Source organism: Stegostoma tigrinum, chromosome 34 (genome assembly GCF_030684315.1).
Source record: "Stegostoma tigrinum isolate sSteTig4 chromosome 34, sSteTig4.hap1, whole genome shotgun sequence".
NCBI lineage: Eukaryota > Metazoa > Chordata > Chondrichthyes > Orectolobiformes > Stegostomatidae > Stegostoma > Stegostoma tigrinum.
In genome coordinates, this window is record NC_081387.1 from 16,761,181 (window position 1) to 16,784,704 (window position 23,524).

The 23,524-nt window shown below is 42.3% G+C and overlaps 1 protein-coding gene across 3 annotated transcripts in view; it reads right to left on the reverse strand.

Moving 5' to 3' along the window:
• Positions 1-3,748: 3,748 nt before the first annotated feature.
• The window catches only part of LOC125446599 (hepatic and glial cell adhesion molecule-like), a 33,686-nt gene continuing 13,910 nt past the window's right edge, over positions 3,749-23,524 (reverse strand). For 2 of the 3 annotated variants that reach the window (XM_048520301.2, XM_048520302.2), the window contains exons 3-10: positions 19,849-20,112; positions 16,573-16,686; positions 16,312-16,401; positions 14,491-14,616; positions 12,088-12,186; positions 9,390-9,491; positions 7,038-7,087; positions 3,749-6,062 (exon numbers count right to left, since the gene is read on the reverse strand). In XM_048520301.2, coding sequence (XP_048376258.1) covers positions 6,009-6,062; positions 7,038-7,087; positions 9,390-9,491; positions 12,088-12,186; positions 14,491-14,616; positions 16,312-16,401; positions 16,573-16,686; positions 19,849-20,112 — 899 coding nt within the window. In that variant the 3' untranslated portion in view covers positions 3,749-6,008. The remainder of the gene's footprint in view (positions 6,063-7,037; positions 7,088-9,389; positions 9,492-12,087; positions 12,187-14,490; positions 14,617-16,311; positions 16,402-16,572; positions 16,687-19,848; positions 20,113-23,524) is intronic. The other variant, XM_048520303.2, reaches the window with a different exon arrangement.

Genomic DNA, 23,524 nt, shown 5'->3' on the forward strand with positions numbered 1-23,524 from the left:
CACTAACTTGATTTCTCTCCACAGATACTGCTAGACCTGGGGAGCTTTTTCAGCCATTTCTGTTTTTGGTTCCATTTTACACAATCCACAGATCTTGAGTTTTTTTTAAACCAGTAAACACAAATGGATAAATTAAGTAAGCTTCATTTTGTTTCTGTCATTTGTTTTGATTGGAAGAAATATAATTTATTCATTAAAAGCGTATAAATACAAAGGGGTCACAGTCCATTCGTACAGCCACGAGTGAGGAAAAACAGACACAAACCACCAACTGGAATTAACACACTATGGTACAGTTGCCAAAAACAAAGTAATTACATACATTTGAGGCACCTAGAGGGTCTAATAACTGAAAGGATCCCTAATGTGTTTTGACAGAAGGACCTCGGAGTAGTTCCTTCCCCCCCCCCCCCCCCCGTTGCCCCTTGACAGCAGTTGCCCCAGGCTTCAGTGCCTCCCTCAGCACCTAGTCATGGACCTTGGAATGTGCCAGTCTGTAAAACTCAGTCAGGAGCAACTCCTTGCTCTGGAAGACCAGAGAGCGTGTCTCACCCAGTTGATGGTCCTCCAGGCGCATTCAGTGTTATATTGGTGTGCACCCCAGGGAAGAGATCACAGAGCAGAGTGTGTCGCTGGGGTGGAACCTCAGCGAAAAACACTGCATCTTTCTCCAGGCTTCCTGTGCAAAGGCTCATTCCAGAAGGATATGTGTGACAGTCTCTCCTCATCCCCTAATTGGTGCTTCAAGGGCAGCATGCGTGGTACAGCGAGCCCTTCTGGTGGGTAAGTTCCTACAGGTGATTCTGTAAGATAGGATTTACATGCATTGGGAAAGTTAAGAATTTATTAGGGATAGTCAGCGCGGCTTTGTGTGTGGGGAAACTGCCTCACCAAGCTGGTTACCGCTTCAAAAAAAAATTCAAAGTGGTTGAGGACAGAGTAGTAGATAGTTATCTGCATGGACTATAGTAAAGCCCAACAAGATTATACATGGTAGACTAATTAGTAAAGAAAGATGACATAGGATTCAGCAAGAGCTTGCCAATTGGGTACAAAATTGGCTTGAGGAGAGGTGACAGAGGGTGGTGGTGAAGAGTTGTTTTCAGACTGGAGGTTTGTCACCAGCAGTATTCCACAGTGATCAGTACTCGATGCACTTTTGTTGTCGTTTGTGCAAGTGAGTTGGATGAGAATTTACGAGGCACAGTTACTAAGTTTGCAGATGACACCAAAAGTGACGGTGGAATGGACAGTGATGAAGGTTATCTAAAATTACAAAGATCTTGATTGATTGGGTCAATGGGCTGAGGAGCAGCAGATAGAGTTAATTTGGATAAATTCAAGGTATGGCATTTTGGTAAAACAAACAAGGGTGGTACAAATACAATTAATGGTGGGGCCATGGGTACTTTCTTTAGAACAGAAAGACCTAGCAGTTCAGGTTCACAATCCTTTGAAATTTGCATCACATGTAGACATGGTGGTTAAGAAGGTGTTAGCACACTTGCCTTAATTGCTCAGACCTTTGATTATGAGAGTTGGGATGTCATATTGAGGTTGTACAGGACATTGAGGCCTCTTTTAGAGTATGGTGTGCAGTTCTGGTCACCCTGCTTTGAAAGTATATTATTAAATCTGAGAGGGTTTGTATAAGATTTGCAAGGATGTTTCCGGGAATGGAAGTTTTGAATTATAAAAAGTAGGCTGGGACTTCTTTCACTGGAGCATAGGAAGTTACAGAGTGACCTTATTGAGGTTTATAAAATCATGAGTTGCGCAGATAAAATGAAGAGTAAAGAGTCTTTTCCCCAGGGTGGGGGAAGTTCACAACTAGGGGACAGGAGAGGCACAAGGACAGTGAGAATTCAGCAGAGAAGCAGTGAGAAAGAGCAAGACCAGTACTGGAGATAAGAGGTTGTAAAGACCACTTTTATGTTGCATAGTGGGCTTACAAGAAAGTGAAAAAGATATTGCTTTAAACAAAGGAAGCTGCAGCAGAAGTTATTGCATTCCTTTCACAGTTGTTCTCAATCGACCAATTATTGTGGGCTTAGAAGGGCTTAGCACGGTAACAAGAACTTGATTGGATCCTGGGTGAGGGGCTTCAGCTCTATAAGTGGACAATGAGGGAGAAGCTTCCAGCCTGCAATGAGAAATCACTTTGATCTCTCTATCCCTCCTCTGCTGGGTGGAAAAGGAACAGGAAATTGACTGGCAGCTGTTCTTCCTCAGTACTTTTCCGTAACTGACCCACCACTGGTCTCGCTCCTACCCATGGCTCTGTCACTTTTCTCACACCTTTGTGCTGTGCCACAATTCACTGGGATAACACACTGGACATGAAGCGTGCCCCCCCCCCCCGCCCCACCCCCAAACCCCGAATCAAGACAAATGAGAAAATCTGAATAAACTGCTGAATTTGACTGGCTTCCTTGCTGTTCTAAGATCATACTTGTCTGGTTTTTCAGCAGCAAGAAGACAATTGTTGATTTAAATCAAATCCAATCGCAGGAATGAATGTGTCAAGCTGGATGAACACAGCCGGCCAAGCAACATCAGAGGAGCAGGAAGGCTATGTTCCAGTCCTAGACCCTCCTTCAGAAAAGTCATTTTCTGAAGAAGGGTCTAGGCCTGAAACGTCAGCCTTCCTGCTCCTCTGCTGCTTGGCCTGCTGTGTTCATCCAGCTCTACACCTTGTTATCTCAGATTCTCCCAGCATCTGCAGTTCCTACTATCTCAGCAGGAATGAATGGCTAATTTGTAACTGTGTAGCATAAACTCTACCCCTTTCTTCTAATTCCTACACACGTACAAACAGATACATGAAGTCCCAAGTATTATGGCTGGGGAAGGGCAAATAAGTCAGAGATACATTGTACTAGCACCAGTTCAGTGAATTGTCTCTTTTAGTTCCTTTCGATTCTTCAACGAACACACAAGATTTGAGTATGCACATTCTCAGTATCGCATTGTCTTTATAATTGAAAGATTTCTCTCCTTTGCCTTTTAACAAATTAGTTTGCATAACAAATTTGAGAATGTGCGTACCCAAATCTTGTGTGTTTGTTGATGCTACATAGTTACAAGTTCGCCGTTTATTCCTGCAATTGGGTAAAATTGGGTTCGACTAAAATAGTTATATTCTGCTGCTTAAAAACCAGGTGAGTATGATCTTTGAACAACAATGAGGAAACTAGTCAGATTCAGCCATTTAATCAGATTTCCACATTTGTCTTGACTTGGAGAATAGAGGGGGGCTTCATTTCCAATTAATTGTCCCGGTGGGTAGGAGTGAAGCCAGCAGTGGGAGAGCTGGAGGCTGGAGATCATGGCTGCAGTTAGTCCAGGCCACCAATGTCCTAAGTGCCTACTCCATTGACAGCTAAGAACTGAAGAGCAGTGCCCATTAAGGACTGGGAGACAGTGAACATTCATTGGATCTGAGAGAGGTGGTGAAACGATGGCAATGTTTGTGATCCCGGGTCTCAGACTAACCCGAATTCAAATCACACAGGCTCAGCAGGTAATCGGGAAGGCTAATGGAATGTTGGCCCCTTTTTCAAGGGGATTTGAGGGACAGTAGGGAAGTCTTACTGCAACTGTACAAGATGCTGGTGAGACCACATGTAGGGTACTGTGATCAGAGATAATGGGAACTGCAGATGCTGGAGAATCCAAGATAACAAAGTGTGGGGCTGGATGAACACAGCAGGCCAAGCAGCATCTTAGGTGCTCCTAAAATGCTGCTTGGCCTGCTGTGTTCATCCAGCCCCACACTTTGTTATCTTATGTAGGTACTGTGAGCAGTTTTGGTCCCCTTTAATAAAAAAGGAAAGATACAATTTCACCGGAAGCAGATCAGAGAAGGCTCACGATAAGAGGGATTGTTTTGTGAACAAAGGCTAAATAGGTTGGGGCTCCACTCATTGGAGTTTAGAAGAAAGAGAGGTGATCTCATTGAAATATCAGATTCTTAAGGGGCTTAACACGTCAATGTTGGGAAGATATTTCCCCTCATGGGACGGTCTAGGCTGATGGGGCATGGTCTCACAGTAAAGGCACACCAATATAAGACTGAGATAAGGAGGGTATTTTTTTCCTCTGGAGGTTTGTGAGTCTTTGCAATTCCTTGCAGCAGAGAGCTGTGGAGGCAGAGTCCTTGCATGTATTTAAAGCTGAAGAAGATTCTTGTTGGGTAAGTGATTCAAGGGTTACGGGGAAAAACACAGGAAAATGGACATGAAGAATGTCAAATTTGCTGTGCTTCTATCGAATGGCAGAGCAGGGTCAAGTGGCTGAATGGCCTGCTCTTGTCTGTACTTCTTAAGGTCTTACTGCGTTGGAATTTCCATGTGAGAATTGTCCAGAGATTGAGTTGTGTGGAACCATCTAGTGGTTGTTTCAGAGATAGTAGGAACTGCCGATGCTGGAGAATCTGAGATAACAAGGTGTACAGCTGGATGAACACAGTGGGGCGAGCAGCATCAGAGGAGCAGGAAAGCTGGCATTTCAGGCCTAGACCCTTCAACAAACTGGGGTCCCTGGTGCTGTCGGGCAGCAGTGCTAACCATTGTGCTACCCCAAGAAGGGAGGAAGAAAGTTGAGGAGAGGCTAAGTCGTTGTTGATTGTTATCTGGTTTCTGCCAAAGTCAGAACACTCATTGTAACAACTGGGTGAGATGGGGTAAATGGCTCCTCTTTGCAACCTGCTCCATTGGGCGCACAAGGTTCTAAGTTTTTTTTCATTAGGCTACCTCTCTCCAATTAAACATGTAATTACTCACTATAATCAATGTGGAGTTAATCAACAACCTCTGGATTTGTTAACCATAAAAATGTAGAAAAGTACCTCTTTGAAAAACGATTTTGAGCATTAGGCCTTCATGCAGTCACTTGCATGTGGGCACACACGCATACAGACAGACATGCACACACTTATGTACAAAGTTAATATAGTGTCCAATACAAAGGAAGATGAAAGAACATAAGATTTAGAGCCCTTTGGTTAAAGTTGAGGGGTAAGTTTTTAACCTGGGATGAAAGTTGTTAACGTCTTCGTCAGACTGATAAATTTCGATGGGATGCCTCCAACTGTAAGGAAGTCTCTGTTTTGACACTTCTCCCACCAAAAGTGATTCATTTGATTTCCGAGCATCACTGTGGAAGCCTTTCAATGCATTTTGTCTTGTCAGAGTTCAATCTGCACAGTTCCAACCAGCCAAGGGTTCATTAATATCATATCTTCAAGAAACAAAGGCGTACATTCCGATGACACAATAGAATCACGGAAACATATCAATAGCAAAGATCTAAAGGTGATTGAACAGGGCTTTTCTGGAGGGAAACATGAAAAGGTTCAGCAAACCCTCCACCTGAGTCTGGGAAGTGAGATGAACTGCGGTTGTGTGAATAGCAGTACTGGAAAGTGGGCAGTGGCCACGCTGAGCAGTAATCCTACCAACAGGAGAAAGGGGGCTGTTGGCTGAAAAGGAGGTGTCATAGAATGGACCAGATCCTGACAAGAAACAGCAGAAGAGCAACAATGTGTTGGGCAGAGAAAGTGAAAAGTGCACAGGACAGAAGCATTAAACATGAAACTAATAGATGCAACAAAGAAAGCAATGCATCAGTTACTTTCCTACAAGCTATCCATATGCTAGCCCATCATGTAGCACACCTTCTCCTGATAATTCTAGCCCAGGGGTGGAATGGTTTATGACACTAACTATTGCTTCTTAATTCCTGCTTCCTGTTTCAAAATGTTGTTTAAATCAGAGACTATCATGTTCCGCATAAAACTATGCGAGCACGAGTATGAGTTGATGTTCTTGAACCCACCAAAAGTGCACAAGAGAAACAGTATGGTTAGTCTCCACCCTTAATTATTAAAGGGCTAAAGACATTGAGCTGAGTGCTTATAGTCCGCAGATGTTCAAACTCCGAAATTTAGGTCAGGGCTTCATTGAAGTAATCACTTCTAGATTAGCACCAGTTGTTCACTTCTGGGTTTAAGTTAGCCTCATGTCAGCAGCTGTGGTTTTCAAGAATGGCTCGTTCAGTTCCTGCAGGGAATGAGAAAATACAAATTAAGTTGTCTGAAACCAAAAAAAAACTTGAGATAACAACGTGTCGAGCTGGATGAACACAAGCAGCATCAGAGGAATGGGAAAGCTGACATTTTGGGTCTAGACCCTTCTTCAAAAAATTCATTCCCTGCCCCCAACAAAAAATACCCACTGATATTATTTGCATCCTATTGAAAAATATTCCCTCAATTGAATTATTTCCATTTTTAACACCAACAAGATTTAATTGTTTTTAAAAGACAGCTATCCTGGTCTGGTATTATTAAATATGTTTTTAAAATCAACCACGTAGCATTATAAGGCATGCTGTACAGCAATTTCAATCAGTTTCTGGCTTCTTTGGCTCGGAGGCTCAGGGTCAATTCTACCCTCAGGTGACTGTCTGTGTGGAGTTTGCACATTCTCTCTATCTCAGTGAGAGTTTCCTCCCACATCCCAAAGATGTGTAGGCTAGGTGGATTAGCCATGGGAAATACAGGGCTATAGGAATAGGGTAGATGGGAGGGGGTGCTTCTGGGTGGGATGCTCTTTGTCCGAGTGACCTACTTCCACACTGTAAAGTATTGTACTTCCACAATCTAAAGTTCAATTTCATTCCAATAGATTATTTGTGCTGCAATTTCCAAATGATAAATTTCAACTTTCTAGAGTGTGACATTGTTATTAATTCAACCTCACACTTTCTGCGTAGAAGAACTCTACTACTCGACAATCCACCTGTGTGTGTATCACTAGGACCATACAGTTCCACCTGCAGAAAGCCGAGTGATATGCATTTTGCTGAGGAGATACTAGAGCCTCTAAGACCGAAACAAAACAGAATCTTCCACTTCTATCTACAGTAACGTGTGAAAACTACAGGAACACTTATTTACATGAAGATTGAAAACAAAAGCTGCATTTCTAACCGAGATGTGATACTTAAACTTTGATTTTATCAAGTTCTCTTACAGTGTTACTTGTCGTTTGGTTTCCTGTGGCCCACATCTTCCTGTTGCAGTCTGTTTATGGGGAACACACAATGCATTATATTGCAGGAGAAATTACTTGGGCAAAGATTTTCAATATATAGATGTTTGGAATATCATCTGGAACTTTTTTTCCTGCATCAGACTTAACCATACAGCCCAATAAGGAATAATAGCTTTTACAAAAAACACCTTGCCCATTGTATTATTAACCTGCTTATTTTAATGGATTTTCTGAAGTGGTAGACAAACCAATTTCACAGAAACATTGGAAGAGCATTCATTTGTTAGTACACAATTTGAGCACTGTTGAAAAAGACACACTTCTTCGAAGCTCTCCATCTTTCGCTCAACAGGACCATTTGTAAGAAATAGCAATTCAAAGGAAAACCTGCATTTATACTGCATGAGAGGAGAGTGCCGACTGGCTCATGAATAGACTCCAATTTGTCGAGGCATTACCATGGGATGTACCAATCAATGATGATTGACAGTTAACAGCCAAGTTTTGCTCAAACTGTGAACTAGGCTGGATAACTCTGTTTGGTCGTAGCATTTCCCTGAGAAACAGACTAGCAATTGGCTACCACTCATCTTGTCAAGTTTAAACAGGGGCACTGCATGTCCATATTCTTTCTGGTTGCAAAGGGCAGGGCCCTGTGTATTAATCTATAGCTAGTCCCATAAATTGGTATGCTTGAGAACTGTCCTGATGAGAGTAGGATGAAAAGCATCAACAAAATGTGACTTCTGTCAGAAGTACTCAAGAAATGTCATGCTCAAAGATCAGATTCATTTCTAGTGCCTCAGTCAGTCCAAGGTGGTCTGTCTGAATCCATTCCTTGTTAAAACTTTTTAACAGTTTAATACAACTGAGAGGCTTCCTCCACCATTTAAGAGTCAACTGCTTGTGGCTTATTTGGAGTCACTTGAGATTTCTAACTCTCAAGAACAGTTATGAATCAGGTGGATTTTTTTTTTCTAAACAATAATGGTCACCATTTGTGACATTTTTTTAAACTTCAGGCCATGTTTTTAATTCAAATTCCACAGTTTATGGAGACATTGGAGCCCATGATAACCTGGATCTCTGGATTCAGAGCCCCTATGAAAATATGAGTACGCTAACACATAAGAAACCCAGAAGAACCTGTACCGAACCATATAAAACCCTTAGCATACTTGGTGGGGTGAACGTAGAGAGGAAATTTCCTCTTGTGGAAAAATATAGAGGTAGGGACCCCTGTTTAAACATAAGGGTTTTCCTATTTAAGGCAGAGATGAGATAACTCTTTTTTTTTCTATGGGTAGTTGTTGGTCTTTGGAACTCTTGTCCTCAAAGGTGCTGAAAGCAGACCATTTGAATGTTTTAAGGCAAAAATAGATGGATTCATCCTAAATGAGGAGTGGGAGTTAATCAACAGTAGGTGGGCTTTTTTTCATTCACAGAATAGGAGCATCACTGGCTGGGTAGCATTTATTGCCTATCCCAGGGGGCAGTTCAGAGTCAACCACATTGCTGTGGGTATGGAGTCACATGTAGGCCAAACCAGGTAAGGATGGCAGTTTCCTTCCCTGAAGGACATTAGTGAGCCAGATGGGGTTTTCCCTGACAATCAGCGATGGGTTTATGATCATCATTAGACTCTTAATTCCAAATATTTATCAAATCCAAATTCCACTAGCTGCAAGAGCAGGATTCGAACCCAGTTTCCCAGAACATTACCTAGGTCTCTAGGTTAACAGTCCAGCAATAATACCACTAGGCTTTGGCCTCCCCTTATGCTCAAATCAGTTCTGATCTTATTAAATGGCACAGTAGACTTGATGGGCTGAATATCCTAATTCTGCTGTTCTTTTAAATGTTCATATCAATATTGGCTCCAAGCTGCAAATGGTCAATTCTTAGGGACACACAAACAAATACAGCAGGAAGAGATACTGCAAACAGATGGTCTATCAATCAAAAGAACTCAGCAGGCATTTTTAAAAAAAAACAATTGTTGACAGCTGCAGCTGGAACTTTTTTTTAACGTTTCAAGGGTAGGAGATTAAATGAACTTTCAACACTGACAGTTCAACAGACCTCATCTGTGCTTTAAGACCACTTTGTTTGTGAATTTCACCCTACACGTCCGTGCATGCACAACAGTCAAAATAGGGTCTGTACGAATGGGACACTCATGGTTCTTATGGAAATTGGTTTTCTGTCCCATGTGAATCACACTCAGACACTCCTCAGGCAAAAATGGTGTCTGGCAGAACTAGATGGCTGTCCATCTGTATCAGCGGCAGTAGATTTCAAACAATCGGTAATTTCAGTAACATTACTTACATATGATGTAAAATATAAAGCATATCGGAAGTAAAGGTAACAGCACTTCCCCAGCAAGAATTAAACTTGATTTTCGATCGGCAGATGGCACACATCCTTTACCTATGTTAGATATAATCGTAGACATGCATGAACTGTAATTATTAAAAGTACTTAAATTAGCTGAACCCTTATTAGAAGCAAAAACGAAAAGAACTGCAGATGTCTTTTCCTCTAACACTTAAAAAGCTTTTTCTTACGTGTCCAGGTCAACCTGTTCACTACTGGGGCAAGTGGGGCTTGTACCTAGGTCTCCTAGCTAAGAGATAGGGACATTACTGCTAAGTCATCTTTATACATCTGTCAATGGCTGCATATAGTAATGTGCTTTGTATCTCTCCATTCTCTGAGCAAGGAAGATTCCACAGAGTTTATGATTTGAGTGTTAGATGAAAAGAACTCTGAGTTCTGAGGAAGAGTCACCAGACCCGAAACATTAACTCTGTTTTCTCCTCTACAGATGCTGCCAGACCTGCTGAGCTTTTCCAGCAACTTTGTTTTTTTGTTCCTTATTAGAAGCGCTTTGCCGTACCACCGCCACTGGGAATACCTAATTCCCGACTTAGTCCATGAGCCCATAAGAATAGGAGGAAGCCGTACAGTCCCTGAGCCTGCTCTGCCAATCAAAAAAGATCACTTCTGGTCCCACATTCTTCACTTGGAAACAGTAAGGACCTCAGGTGCACGAAGCTAGAGTCAATAAGTGTGCAGCTGGAAAAGCACAGCAGGTCAGCCAGCAACTGAGGATCAGGAAAGTCAATTTCAAGCCTGACGAAGGGTTTCGGTCTGAAACGTTGACTTTCCTGCTCCTCGGATGCTGTCTGATGCGCTGTGCTTTTCCAGTTCCACATTTCTTAGCCCCACGTTCCTCGCATTCACTTTGTGGCTTTTTCTCCATTACCTTTCATTCCCATTCTGATCAAGAATCTATGTGAACCTGAAATATAGCTGTACTTCTCTGTGGCAACTCTGAGAGAAGGCGGAGTTCCTTAGACTTAAATTGGTGTCTCATAGTTCTGATACTATCCCCTCTGGTCCTAGACTCTGCCATGAGATAACATCTTCCCAGCATTTACCATGTCAAGCCCCTTAAGAATACCATATGTTTCAATGAGATCACCTCTCATTCCTTTAAATTCCAATGAGTAGATTCCCAACCTGTTTAGCTTTTGCTCATAAGATCATCCCTTCATACTGTGGATTGTTCTTGTGAACTTTCAACTGCTTGAATTATTATCTCCAGTACAGTTAGTATAATAGGCATCGCACTATCAGGCATCGACAGGTGTCCCATCCAGACCCAATCCCTCTATAAGACACCTAATCTACTCATCCCTGAACATTATGGGCAATTTAGAATGGCCAATCCATCTAGCCTGCACATCTTTGGATAGTAATCTTTATCTGAACCCATAAGATATATAAACAGTGTGCTGGAAAACCTCTGAGTTCAAACTAATATAATATTAGTCTTGGAACATTAACTCAGTTGCTCTCTCCACAAAGGCTCTCAGACCTTCATGCTGTATTTCTTGTCATTAGGTCTAGTTCAGATTATACTATTACTTGAACTATAGCAGAACAATTTGTAATCCTGGTTAAAAAAAAACACATCATCCAATGTACTGTGAACGAGAATCCTTTTTAATTCATGCGTCTTTGACTCCTGGTAACTGTGATAAAATTTTGGAAACTACAACTGCTTATATACTTAATGATTCAGAATCCTTTCTAATTTCAAAAGCTACACTCACTGGGAGCAACTTTTGCAAATCCAGAGGCAGGCTGCCACAATTTTCTATCCATTAATTTTAATTGGTAGAATCAGCACATACTTGAATTTTCCATTGACGTTTTGATGATGGGTTACCTAAAATCATTAAAATTATTAAAAGCAAGTGTTGATAGGGTAGACTCAGAAAATGCACTCGCTGTTGTGGGAGAAAGTTAACTCGATACAAGATAGAAATCAAGAAATTAAATCAAACTCTGTGGAATTTTCCTTGCTCAGCGAATGGAGAAATACAAAGCGCATTACTATATGTAGCCATTGAAGTGAGCATTGACACATGCATAAAGATGACTTAGAAGTAATGTCCCTATCTCTTAGCTAGGAGACCTAGGTACAAGCCCCACCTGCCCCAGTAGTGAACAAGTTGACTACAAAGTACCTGGACACGTAAGAAGAAGCTTTTTAAGTGTTAGAGGAAGAAGTTAAACAGAACAATTTGCCAATAAGATTTAGATGAGGAGGAATGGATTGGTGACTCAACTAGAGATTGCAGGTTCTACAGTGGGATAGTTAGGCCAAAGTGATCTGCTTCTGCTCTGTAATTTCTGTTCTCACTGAAACTGTACTCTCGGGTTTTTGAAGCACAGAATCTTTCACCTGTAAGGATGCCTTTCAAGGGAAATGGCATAAATATTTGATGCAGACTGTGATACAGGGAAATAAGGAGAGACTGAGAATGTGGATTAGATTTGGACAGAACTCGCAAAAAGCTGACACTGACAGAATGGACCAAATGGTCTCCTGCACTGTAAACGTCTCATGTTTGAATACTCTCGAACGAGAAGTTTGGTAAAAATGACTGCATTATCAGACAGTATGTTACTTCTGGAGTGAATGTATTGGCTAGTTTTATCTTTGAACACTCACCAGCTCTTCTCACTGTAGCCACAATCAGCGAGCATGACAGACTGATCACAACGATTCCACCCAGGGGACTCTCAGCAACCATTCGGATCAGACGGTAAGCTGGCAATGAATCAAACAGAATCAAACAGTGCTCACCCATCTCACACACACAGCACACATTCCGAGCTGTCTTCCTTCTGCCTTACCTTGGGAGGTGCAGATACTCAGGAAAAGTACAAGGATGATAATCTTGTTTGAAATAATGGGATCGCCTGCATTTAGCGCTAACAGGAAAATTGGGCAGAACAAACTGCACCTCCCCAGCAGTCTGCCAGGTATCCAATCATTTAAAATCAGCAGAGAGATAAACCAGTGGCCTCAATATGGATGTGTGCACCTCTCTGTTCAGTTCTCTTTTCTCAGGAAACTCACACTATTTCTTTGGCCTCCTGTTGACCTATGCTTCCAATCCTGGGCTCTGTGTACATTGCCACTATATGGAGCACAGGAAACTGTGATAACACTTGGAAGTGAAATTTGACATCAGCCAGCTGACGTCCCCAGACCCGACAACCGAACTCATCATTCAAAGTACGAGCAACAAATACCCAATCTGACATTCTGGCACATGGGTTGGGTTATGTTCAATGGGAGATATTTAGAAACACTGAGGCACATGTTTGTACACTTTATCTGTTTCTTGGGAATAAAATCAATCACCTTAGGTACCAATTTCTGGGTACCCGGGTTTTTCACATAATCCACAGCTGGTGGCATGGGCACTCCTTCTGTCAGCCCTTTATGGATAGAATCCCTACAGCGTGCCAACAGGCCCTTCAGCCCAACAAGTCCACATCGGTCCTCACAGCATCCCATTCAGATCCATAGCACTATAACCCACCTCATCTACACATCCCTGTGTACTATGGGCAATTTAGCACGGCCAATCCACACCTGCACACCTTTGGCCTGCGGGAGGAAACTGGAGTACCCTGAGAAAGCCCACACAGACACAGGGAGAATGTGACACAGACAGTCACCCGAGGGTGGAATCAAACCTGGGTCCCTGGCGCTGTGAGGCAGCACTGCTAACCCACTGACCCACCTTGCTGCTCAATGGTTTTTGGCTACCCTGGTGAACGCCTGCATCCATAATGGATCAATCTAATTACGCAAATATGGATCCAAAACAAGTTCAGGATGTTTCTGTAAATAATCATCATGGCTCAACTGGGAATAGTTTTTCAGTGTTCCACAAGTTGGCTCAAAACCATACAAATACATAAAGATGCCCATCAGACACACAAACCCAATTTGCCTGACAACTACCCTGGACAAGAGTAAGTCACAACAGGTGGCTTCAGTGAAAATTAAAATGTCTTTAATTATTGTGTCACACTTAACTTCAACAGGAAGATTGAAAGCAAAAGATTTCCCTTTCAAGCTGCTTCAAGCCCTCTCCCAAATATACACAAACTTTCAAACATGATGAAGACAGACAGAAAATAAATAGTTAACACATAAACTATGAGTAGAAAAGAACATGGATGGGATAAACAACATTTCAAAGAACAGATTTGCGGCTACAATGTGGAAAATCCTTTCTCTCTCAAATCCTTTTGATTTTTACAATAGTGTAAAGCCACTAAATATCTATTGATGGTCATCTCTCAATTCAAAGGCTGAGCAGATGAACTTAGATCTTTTTGTGTATGAAATTCTTTCCTTCAAATGTTCTGAGGTTTTCTGTCTTTTTCTCCAGATAAGAAGAAAGAGACAGAGAACATGAGAGGATGCTGTCTCCGGGCTGGATATTCTCCACACACTCTACAGCACTTACAGCTTCTCAACAAATCGGAAAGTTATTTCCTGGCAGAATCACTTTAGCTCGAAAGATTCTTGTGCCATTCAGTCTCAAATGCCCACCTTTGATGTTTCCAAAAGCAACATTGTAGGGCACAGCCCAAGAAGTTACAACAGTTATGGTGAGTTGTGAAACTCTTCTGGTTTTGAATGAAAGTGGTCCAACTTCCAGTTCAGTTTCCAGTCAAATGAAAAACATGTGACTTTTTACATAAAAGCAAAACAAAAATGGGAGTATGTATTATGCAATGTCCTTGCAGTTATTTCAGTCAAAGGGATTTCCAAAGAAGCTGTCAGGCTGTATCTCTCAGAGCTGCACACTACGGACGGCGGACACTGCCAACCCACACACTCGGGTGCTTCCTGAATCATCATCCACTTGCCTCCCAATGTTTCCTGGAGGTCACGAGGTCTGAATCTGAGCCAATCCATTGAGCAGGCTGCCTCATTAATCTCTACATTCCTTCCATGTCACTGAATCCTACTCTCAGTAATTCTCCACCCCCACTAAATGAGGGTTTTGCTGTGCCCTACAAATATGTAATTTGTACCTGAACTTACGTTTAACAATCCAGATCTTGCTCAACATTTTTGTATCACAGACCTTCACACTCCAAGTTGAAGGTACTACTCCTACTAACAGGAGTACTAAAAGCATCAATATGATCACTGTGGTTTCAGTGGGCCCTATTTCGGGAAGAAAATGTGAACAAAATTAAGTCAATTTGTAAGTTACAGAATAAAAACCATTTCTATTTAATCCTACCTTCAAAATAAGAATATGCAGCATACAAATAACTGTCTGTGGGCATTTTTACAACCCATGCTAATGCAGAGGTAGAATATTGAGATTGTCAAACATATTTTGATATGGGTCATGATTATTGTCCCAACATGTGGAGTTTGGGAGTGAGTGGCATAAGGGATAGCATGTTGTTAAATTTCTGTGAAAGAAGGAGGAGACGACAAACTGATTGGAAAATGCAAGTCGAAAAAAGGCTGCAGCAGCAAAGGGAGTGCAGAATCACCAATCACTTACACTCAAGGCTCTAAGTTAATAAGGGTTCAATTTCCAGAGGAATTCAATTCAAAAACTGAGAGGTTATATCAAGCGTATATTGAACGAAGAGTGAACCACATTTGGAATCACAATCATCTCAGAAACAATGACAGAGTCACTGGTGAGGGTGCAGAAGAAATTCACAAGAATTATAACCATTATGTAAAGGTTACAATTATCAGGAAAGGCTGTGTTTTTTTTTGATAACTGCAATAACAATGTTTCCATTCGTAGCGGAGGCAAAATTGAAAGTCATAAATACGGTATAATCAACAAATTCTGCAGGAATTCAGACGAATATTCTTTACCCAAAGAGAATTTTAAAAAGAGGAGTATAGAGTCACTACAGTTAAATCATGTGAAGGAGATTGTGACCGGATAAGGTAAAAAGGATAGAGACGAGGCTCATGTCGACCATAAATGCTAGAATGGATCAGCTGGTCCAAATGGTTATCTCTGGGCTGGAATCCAGATGAATCGCTGAGTAAATTACTCATTCAGAGAAACCAATGGGGAATCTTTTGTGCATTTATAATTAGACAGTGTAGGGAAGTGATTTGTAATTGTGCAACATGCCATCATTCCTGATTTCACACCACTCAAATTCAACAGCTCCCAGAGGCAATAATGTATGGTACAGATGTATAACCCAGTTACAACTAACACACAAACAGAAGGGCACAGAAAGCACCCATCCTATTGCCATCCTGTTGATTGCCTAAAGTCACCCTGGTCATATGCAAAGGGAGACTCAGATCCTTACAGCACAAAGCAGGCCATTCAACCCATTGTGCCCAGGCCAGTCAACAAAGATCTGATTACATTTATCACATTTTCCAACTCTTGGCCCATAGCTCTGGAGATTATGAACAATTTTTGATCATAAGCTCACAAACTGGCATTTTGTGCTGGATTTTATTTGATTTATTATTGTCACATGTACCTAGATACAGTGAAAAGTTTTGTTTTGCTTGCAGTATGGATAGATCATACCATGCAAAGTGCATCAGGCTAAAAGAACAGAGAGAGGAATACAATGTTATGGCTGCAGAGAAGGCGAATAAACAGCAACATCAACATTAAATTTAAAATTTGAGTGGTCCATTTGGAAGTCCAATATCAGCGGGGAAGAAGCTGTTCTTGAATCTGTCGATATGTGTGTTTATGCTTTTGCATCTTCTGCCCAACAGAAGAAGTGGCAACTGGGTTGGGAGGCACAGTTTGAGAATATCTGATGATTCAGTTCCAGAGCAGTCTATCACTTGGGGTAAATCTTGACTGACCTTTAATTAGGAGCAAAGAAACAGGACAGTATATTGTACCTTCAGCGTAGATCCAGCAACCAAATGCACCACTAAGGAGAAGAAACTGCAAGATTTGGAGTAGATTTTGAAGAAGGTGAAGACCTGGAACTGTAAGCAAATTCTAATCAACATTTCTTGAGCAAGGAATGTTGCCACAGTGAAATTAATATTCTATAAAAACAGCCAGAAATTGAAATTTGTAAGGGTCACATTTAGATAATTCATAGCCTCTATTATTACATCACGACAGTTTTGAAAACTTTCAATACTTTTGCTTACATTCTGTTTTGACCTTAAGGAAGAATGCGATTATTTCACAAATCAATGCTGCAGCAGCAGCAGCCAAAGCAATGATAGATAGTATCCTTGCACAGTCATGTAGCAGTTGAGTACCTGAAACAGAAGATTTATTTTCAGCTCATGCTACTTTGAAAGCAATTTGCAAATTTCAAACAAGGTCTGCTTTGCCTTAAAGTCGTGCTTCTCATGGATCCTGCATGTTACAGATAGAACACCTCCCCCACCAGGCTTATTCTGTTTCAACATGACGGACACACGTTTAGAAATAGTACTAAGGTCTTCCCGACCTATCTCAATAACATACTTTGACTCAATAATCTGGGACCGCATCAATTTCTGGTATTGGGCAACCTGCTGCATTCTGGAGGAGGATCTGAACTTTAAACTGTGATCTTCTCCATTCACGTTCTCAGCAGATGCCAAAGGTTTGCATCAAGAGATTGCAGGCTTGATCTTTTTGTTTCGCCCCAGGTCATGAATGGAGAGCCAGGACATTTCCCAGCCCCACAGACCCAACCTGTTTAAAAGCACCACCAACGGTTGGATTTTCGTACTAAGACGTAGGTGAAAGCGGGAGCCGTCCCAGACAACGTGACAAGGAACTCGGAGGCTTCTGGGTGTGGAGGTGTAATGGCTGCAAGTCTGGCCCCGGTGCTCCAGTGCATTGTTTTTGAAGATGCGAAAATAAGATAAGTGAAAGCTGACTTCATCCCTCACTCCCCGTCACCATTCCCCGTGTCCCATCCATGCCAACCAATGCCAGTTCATGCCCTCAATCTACTCTCCATGGCTCTTTATAACCCCTACACCAAACAGTCATGACAGGCCATGTCCATTCCTTATCCTCTTCCCTTAAATCTACCATAAAACCTCAAAAAGTATCCAATTTGGAGAAACCTCAGGACCAATGATGAGATTGAATAATTGTTGTGTCAGTTGATGTATTTAGAGTCAGTGAGTCTTACAGCACAGAAACAGACTCTTCGGTCCACCTCATCCTTACCGATCAGATTTCCAAAATTAATCACGTCCCACTTGCCAGTATTTGGTCAATATCCCTCTAAACTCTTCCTATTCATGTACCTGCCTAAATGTCCTTTAATTGCTGTAACTAAACCTGCATCTAGCACTCTCTGTGGCAGTTCATTCCACATATGAACCACGTTCTGTGTGAAAAAGTTGCCTCTCAGGTCCCTTTTAAATCTTCCTTATTTCATCTTAAAATTATGTCCTCTAGTTTTGAACTCCACTAATCTAGGGAAAAGACCTTTGCTTTCTATGCCCCTTGTGATTTTCTAAACATCTACAAGGTCACCCTTCAACCTTCTACACTCCAGTGAGCAGTGCCCCAGCCTATCCAGTCCCTCCTTATCACTCAAACTCTCCAGTAGCTTCCTTACAAAATCTCTTCCACACATCTCTTTCCAGTTAATAATTTACTTACTTTGACAGAGCGACTACAATTGTACACATTACTCCAAAAGTGTTCTCACCAACACCCTGTTGAACCGAACCCTACATTTAGTGTTCTAAGCAATGAAGGCAAGCGTGGGGCTCAGGTCTCAAGGAGCAACGTACTTGAACTCCTAGGTCTTTCTGGTCAACTAAACTCCCTAGGGACCCACCCTTAACTGTGTAAGTCCTGCCCTGGTTAATCTTACCAAAATGCAACACATTGCATTTATCCAAATCAAACATAATCTTTTTTTCACAACTTGCTGATTAAATAATGCTCACAATATTTAACTCCTGTTCATCCCTCATAAACACAAACTTCTGAATTCATAGTCCAGCTTCAGTAACTGTAACCACTGTGAACTGTGATTAAAACGTTGAACAGATGAGCACCCCACTCTAATAATGACAATTTGTGAAATTAGTCACTATTAGTAATCCCGCAATGATAGCCTAGGGCCTGTGTCTACAGACAGAGTGAAACATGAGTATTTTTAAAGAAGACCGCAGATTTTTTAACTAGTTAAAGGACAGGAGATCAAAGTGACAAATTAGCAACTGGTTTCATCTGACAGTTCTTTTGATGGGTCTCTTACCTTGTATCCTGTTAAATATCTTGTCCGTTCTTTTGGCAAATCCACCGAGTTCATGTACTTGTGACAGATTTTCATGTCTGCTTTAACAATCCAAAAGACCTCCTGACTTTTCATAAAGTGCACTTTACCTTTTCAAAAATAAACCTTGGCCTTCTCCCAAGGACAATATTCAAAATGCTCATTACTTCTCCAAAAGGAGATCCTACTACTCTAAAGAACTTCAGAACTTCTCCTATGAGATCTAAAGTGCAGAAGTTGTGTTTTGGACATCCCATTAGCCTGAGACAGCTATACTTTTACACATGAAACTGCCTTTGTGAATCACAAAGATACAGGTTTGAACCCTATTCCCTGGGAAAATGATGGGGCCATGTTTGGGAATGGAGTTTGGCCTCTGCTGGTAATTTTGTAACAGTACAGGGAAAGGCTCCTTGTCTGTGTGTGAAAATTCAGGTATCCGTCTACAAACCTCCATCCTACTAATTTTTCCTGGCATGAAAATATATCATGCTTCTACTTTCACATCTTTAGTAACACAGAGACATACAGCACGGAAACAGGCCCCAGTACAACTGGTCGATGCCATCTGTAATCTCAAACTAAACTCATCCCACCTGCCTGCTCCTGGCCCATATCCCTCCAAACATTTCGTATTCATGTACTTCTCCAGATGTCTTTTAAATGTTGTAACTGTACACACTGCCTCTGGAAGTTCATTTCACATACGAACTACTGCCTGTGTAAAAAAAAACTGCCCCAATGACTTTTTTTAATCTTTCCCCTCTCACCTTAAAAATATGCCGCCTAGTCTTGAAATCCCCCACGCACAGGTAAGGATGCCTTTTCTATACCCCACTTGATTTCTTAAACCTCGAAGAAGGTTGAATGATGACCTTTTATGCTTGAGTGAAAATAGTCCCAGCCTAACCAGCCTCTGCTTATAACTCAAACAGTCCCCGTTCCCAGCAACATTCTGGTATATCTTTTCTGAACCCTCACCAGCTTGAGAAATATCTTTCCTATAATGGGGCAAAAAGACTTGGACACAGTACTCCAGAAGAGGCCTCACCAATGTCCTGTACAATTGCGTTACGACATCCCAACTCCTATACTCAAGGGTCTCTTTGTTGGGGCTTAGTGCAGGCCCAATAGTGGAATATCATTTTTACCTGAGAAATGGAACCAATTACCAGACATGACTCACTGTGTAAAATAAGATGATATGCATCGCTCCTCTTGCTGAACATATTTTCCACGGTGCAGGTGTAGGTGTCACAGTCTGCTTTTGTGGCTTTAACAATGATCAACTTGCTGTTGTTTTGTACTAACTGATAATGTTGGCCATTCCTTATCAAGTCAGGACCTTTCCTCCACAGAATGGAGCTCGCTTTCCCTGCAGTCATGTGACAGGTCAGTTCAACAGCGGAATCCACAAAGGTAGCTTTGATCAAAGGTTCTGCCAGTGGTTCTGTGCCAAAGAATAATTACTCAGGTAAACAGGTCTGAGCATGAGGTATTGTGGGCCAGACCAGACCCTTTGAAACATTTTAAGAAGGTAGCGTAACTCTAGCATTGTCTTATCTATAAAGGCAAATGTGGAGTGCCTGTTCTAGATGCCAAGCTACTCGATGTTAAGCAAAACACAACTTATTTAAACACTAAAGTTAAAATACAACCAAGGAAAGGGAATTTAGAACTTAACACGATTGGAAAAATATCAGAAAGGTGGAGACAGTAACTATTATTAATTAGCTGTTCCAATATAGTAACATCTCATAAACACATCCTTTGGCAAAAAGGAAACTTAGGCACAGATTCTCACATGCAGTTCTCCAACCCAGGAGGAAACAAAAAAGAAAATCAAGAGAAAATTCAGAGAGCAGCAGCCAGGGGATATTCACCAAAGCTTCCAACTCTGAGATCCCAGTGGCTTCTGCTTAAAGGAAAACCCAGAAATCCTGATCTGTAAGAGCTGACCACACCCATTCAGGTGTCAAAAAAAACCCAAGGCCTCCCAAGCTATTACTCAAATGGTTCTGGTAGACTACTCAGCACCTCTAGCTTACAAATGAGAAAATTTTCATGTAAACACTTGACAAATTCCCTTAACACACTGGCAGTCCCAGCCAATGTTTTAATTAAGTTACCTTGGACTCTCAAACTCCAGAGGATACAGGCTGAGCCTCTTAAGCTATTCCTTATAAGGTAGTGCACACACTCCAGGTGTTAGACCCGCTGGTGACACATCCATCGCCCCCCCCCCCACCTGTCTCAGCAGCAGGAATCTGACTTCATGCCTCTCGCAGGGTTAATTTTACATACCATTTACCCTTGTCGATTCGGTGAGGCTGAAAAATCCCACACTCATAAACCAATCACAAAGTCTGTACACCTCCAACATAGCCCTGCTGTATCCCTACTTCTGCTGAAATTCTCGGCCCCCTCTCTCCCACTAAGGTAGGGGAGGTGGTAGCCCAGTGATAAGGTCTATCATCCCGAACCCCAGTCTGTTGTTCTGAGGGACACAGCATAGAATGCCACCATGGTAGATGGTGAAACTGGAATTCAATTTCCTTCCTAAAATCTGAAATTAACTGCCGACATTGTAACCTCCGTCAGTTGTCTTAAAAGCATCTGGTTCACTGATGTCCTTCCAGAAAGGAAATTGGCCATCCTTACCTGGTCTGGACTACATGTTGCTCTAGCAACGTGCACAAGTTTTAACTGTTCTCCAGGCAAGTAGAGATAGTGCAATAAATGCTGGCTTAGCAAGCGTACCCCACATCCTGTGAATGAATTTTAATAAAAACTCCTTTATTCTAACGCTCTCCTGGCTAGTCTCCCAACCTCTGTCCTTCAACACGTCTAAAATTACATTGCTCCCACCCTGTCCCATCACATATCATCCCCATCCTCACTGGCATGCATTGGTTCTTTTATCTGCAGCATTATTAGCCACTTAAGGGCCTCAGTGGGCTCAAATGGGAGCTCATGGGCCACCTGACGTGTCTGTTGTATTCCACAGAATGGGAGTAAAGTTGAGGAAGGGGCAGCACAGTGGATCAGTGGTTAGCACTGCTGCCTCACAGTGCCAGGGACCTGGGTTCAATTCCACCCTCAGGCAACTGCCTGTCTGGAGTTTGCACATTCTCCCTGTGTCTGCATGGGCTTGCTCTGGTTTCCTCCTGCAGTCTTGGTGGATCGGCCAGGCCAAATTACCTCTAGTGCCCAGGAATAGGGTAGGGGGTGAGTCTGGGTGGGATTCTCTTCCAAGGGTCAGTGTGGGCTCAATGGGCCAAATGGCCTGCTTCCACATTGTAAGGATTCTATGAAAGCAGTGGGCACTGTGTTTTATGCGGGACATGCTGGTGGACAGGTGTGAAGTTCAGCCCTGGATCCTTGCATCACTGCCCTCAGGCAAGACAGAATGTCCTCCCCATTGCAGTTCCACCTTTCTCTTCTATCAGCCTGATGCCAGACCACAAACACTGTCATCGCTCCCGAACCCGGGCAGAACCCATCGGCTCAATTTGGGAATAGTCCCAACTGAATAGCTGGTGGAGACAAACTGTTGCTGCAACAGACAAGTGTGAACCTTCAGTGGAACCTTTCACTGTGCAATAGGTCCACAGACTCTGTCTGAATTCCAACTCCTTTTAGAAGGATTGGGGTGGCTGGGGGTCCAATTGAAACTTTCAAAATACCAAAAGGCCTGGACGAAGTGGATGTTGGGAAGATGCTTCCATTGGTAGGAGAGTCTAGGGCCCAAGGGCACAGCCTTAGAGTAAAGGGAAGAGCTTTTAGAATGGAGATAAGGAGAAACTTCTTCAGCCAGAGAGCGGTGAATCTATGGAATTCAGTGCCACAGAAGGCTGTGGAGGCTAGGTCATTGAGTACATTTAAGACTGAGATAGACAGGTTTTTGATTATCAAGGGGATCAAAGGTTACGGGGAGAAGGCAGGAGAATGGGTTTGTGGAACTTATCAGCCATGATTGAATGGCGGAGCGGACTCAATGGGCCGAATGGCCTAATTTCTGCTCCTAGGTTTTATGGTCTTAACTCCTCACAGCCTCTTCTATTAAGCTCATTGGTATCATTGTTCAGATTTATTAAATCAAGGAGCATGATCGAAAAGTAATAAATGTGACATTCATTTTCAATCCTGTTACTATCTACTTCTACCCCTCCCTCCTTCACACCTCTGTTAAAAACTTCTATCGGTCTGATTATTTTTTCTTTATTCATTGAGAGGACGAGGGCATCACTGGATAAGCAGCATTTATTGCCCATCCCCATTCGCTCAGAAAGCAGTTAAGAGTCATCCACATTGCTGTGGGTCTGGAGTCACGTGTAGGTCAGACCAGGTAAGGATGCAAGTTTCCTCCCCTAAAGGACATTTACAAACCAGCTCACGACTACAATAAAAAGGATGTTGCCAGGTATCAAAGGCATGAGTTATAAAGAGACATGGATATGTTGGGACTTTTTTCACTGGAGCACAGGAGGTTGAGAGGTGGCCTTCTGAAAGTTTATAAAATAGTGAGGGGTATAGATATGGTTCATGAGATAACAAGGTGTAGAGCTGGGTGAACGCAGCAGGCCAAGCAGAGTCAGAGGAGCTCTTCTTGCTCCTCTGATGCTGCTTGGCCTGCTGTGTTCATCCAGCTCTACACCTTGTCATCTCAGATTCTCCAGCATCTGCAGCTCCTACTATCTCTAGATATGTTTCATGGTAGGTGTCTTTTCCCTGCAGTGGGGCATTTCAAGATTAGGGTCGCATTTTTAAGTCGAGACAAGACAAAAGATGTGGGGGCAAATTTTTTTTACACAGAGGGTTGTTTGCGCGTGGCATGAACTTCCTGAGGAAATGGCAGATAT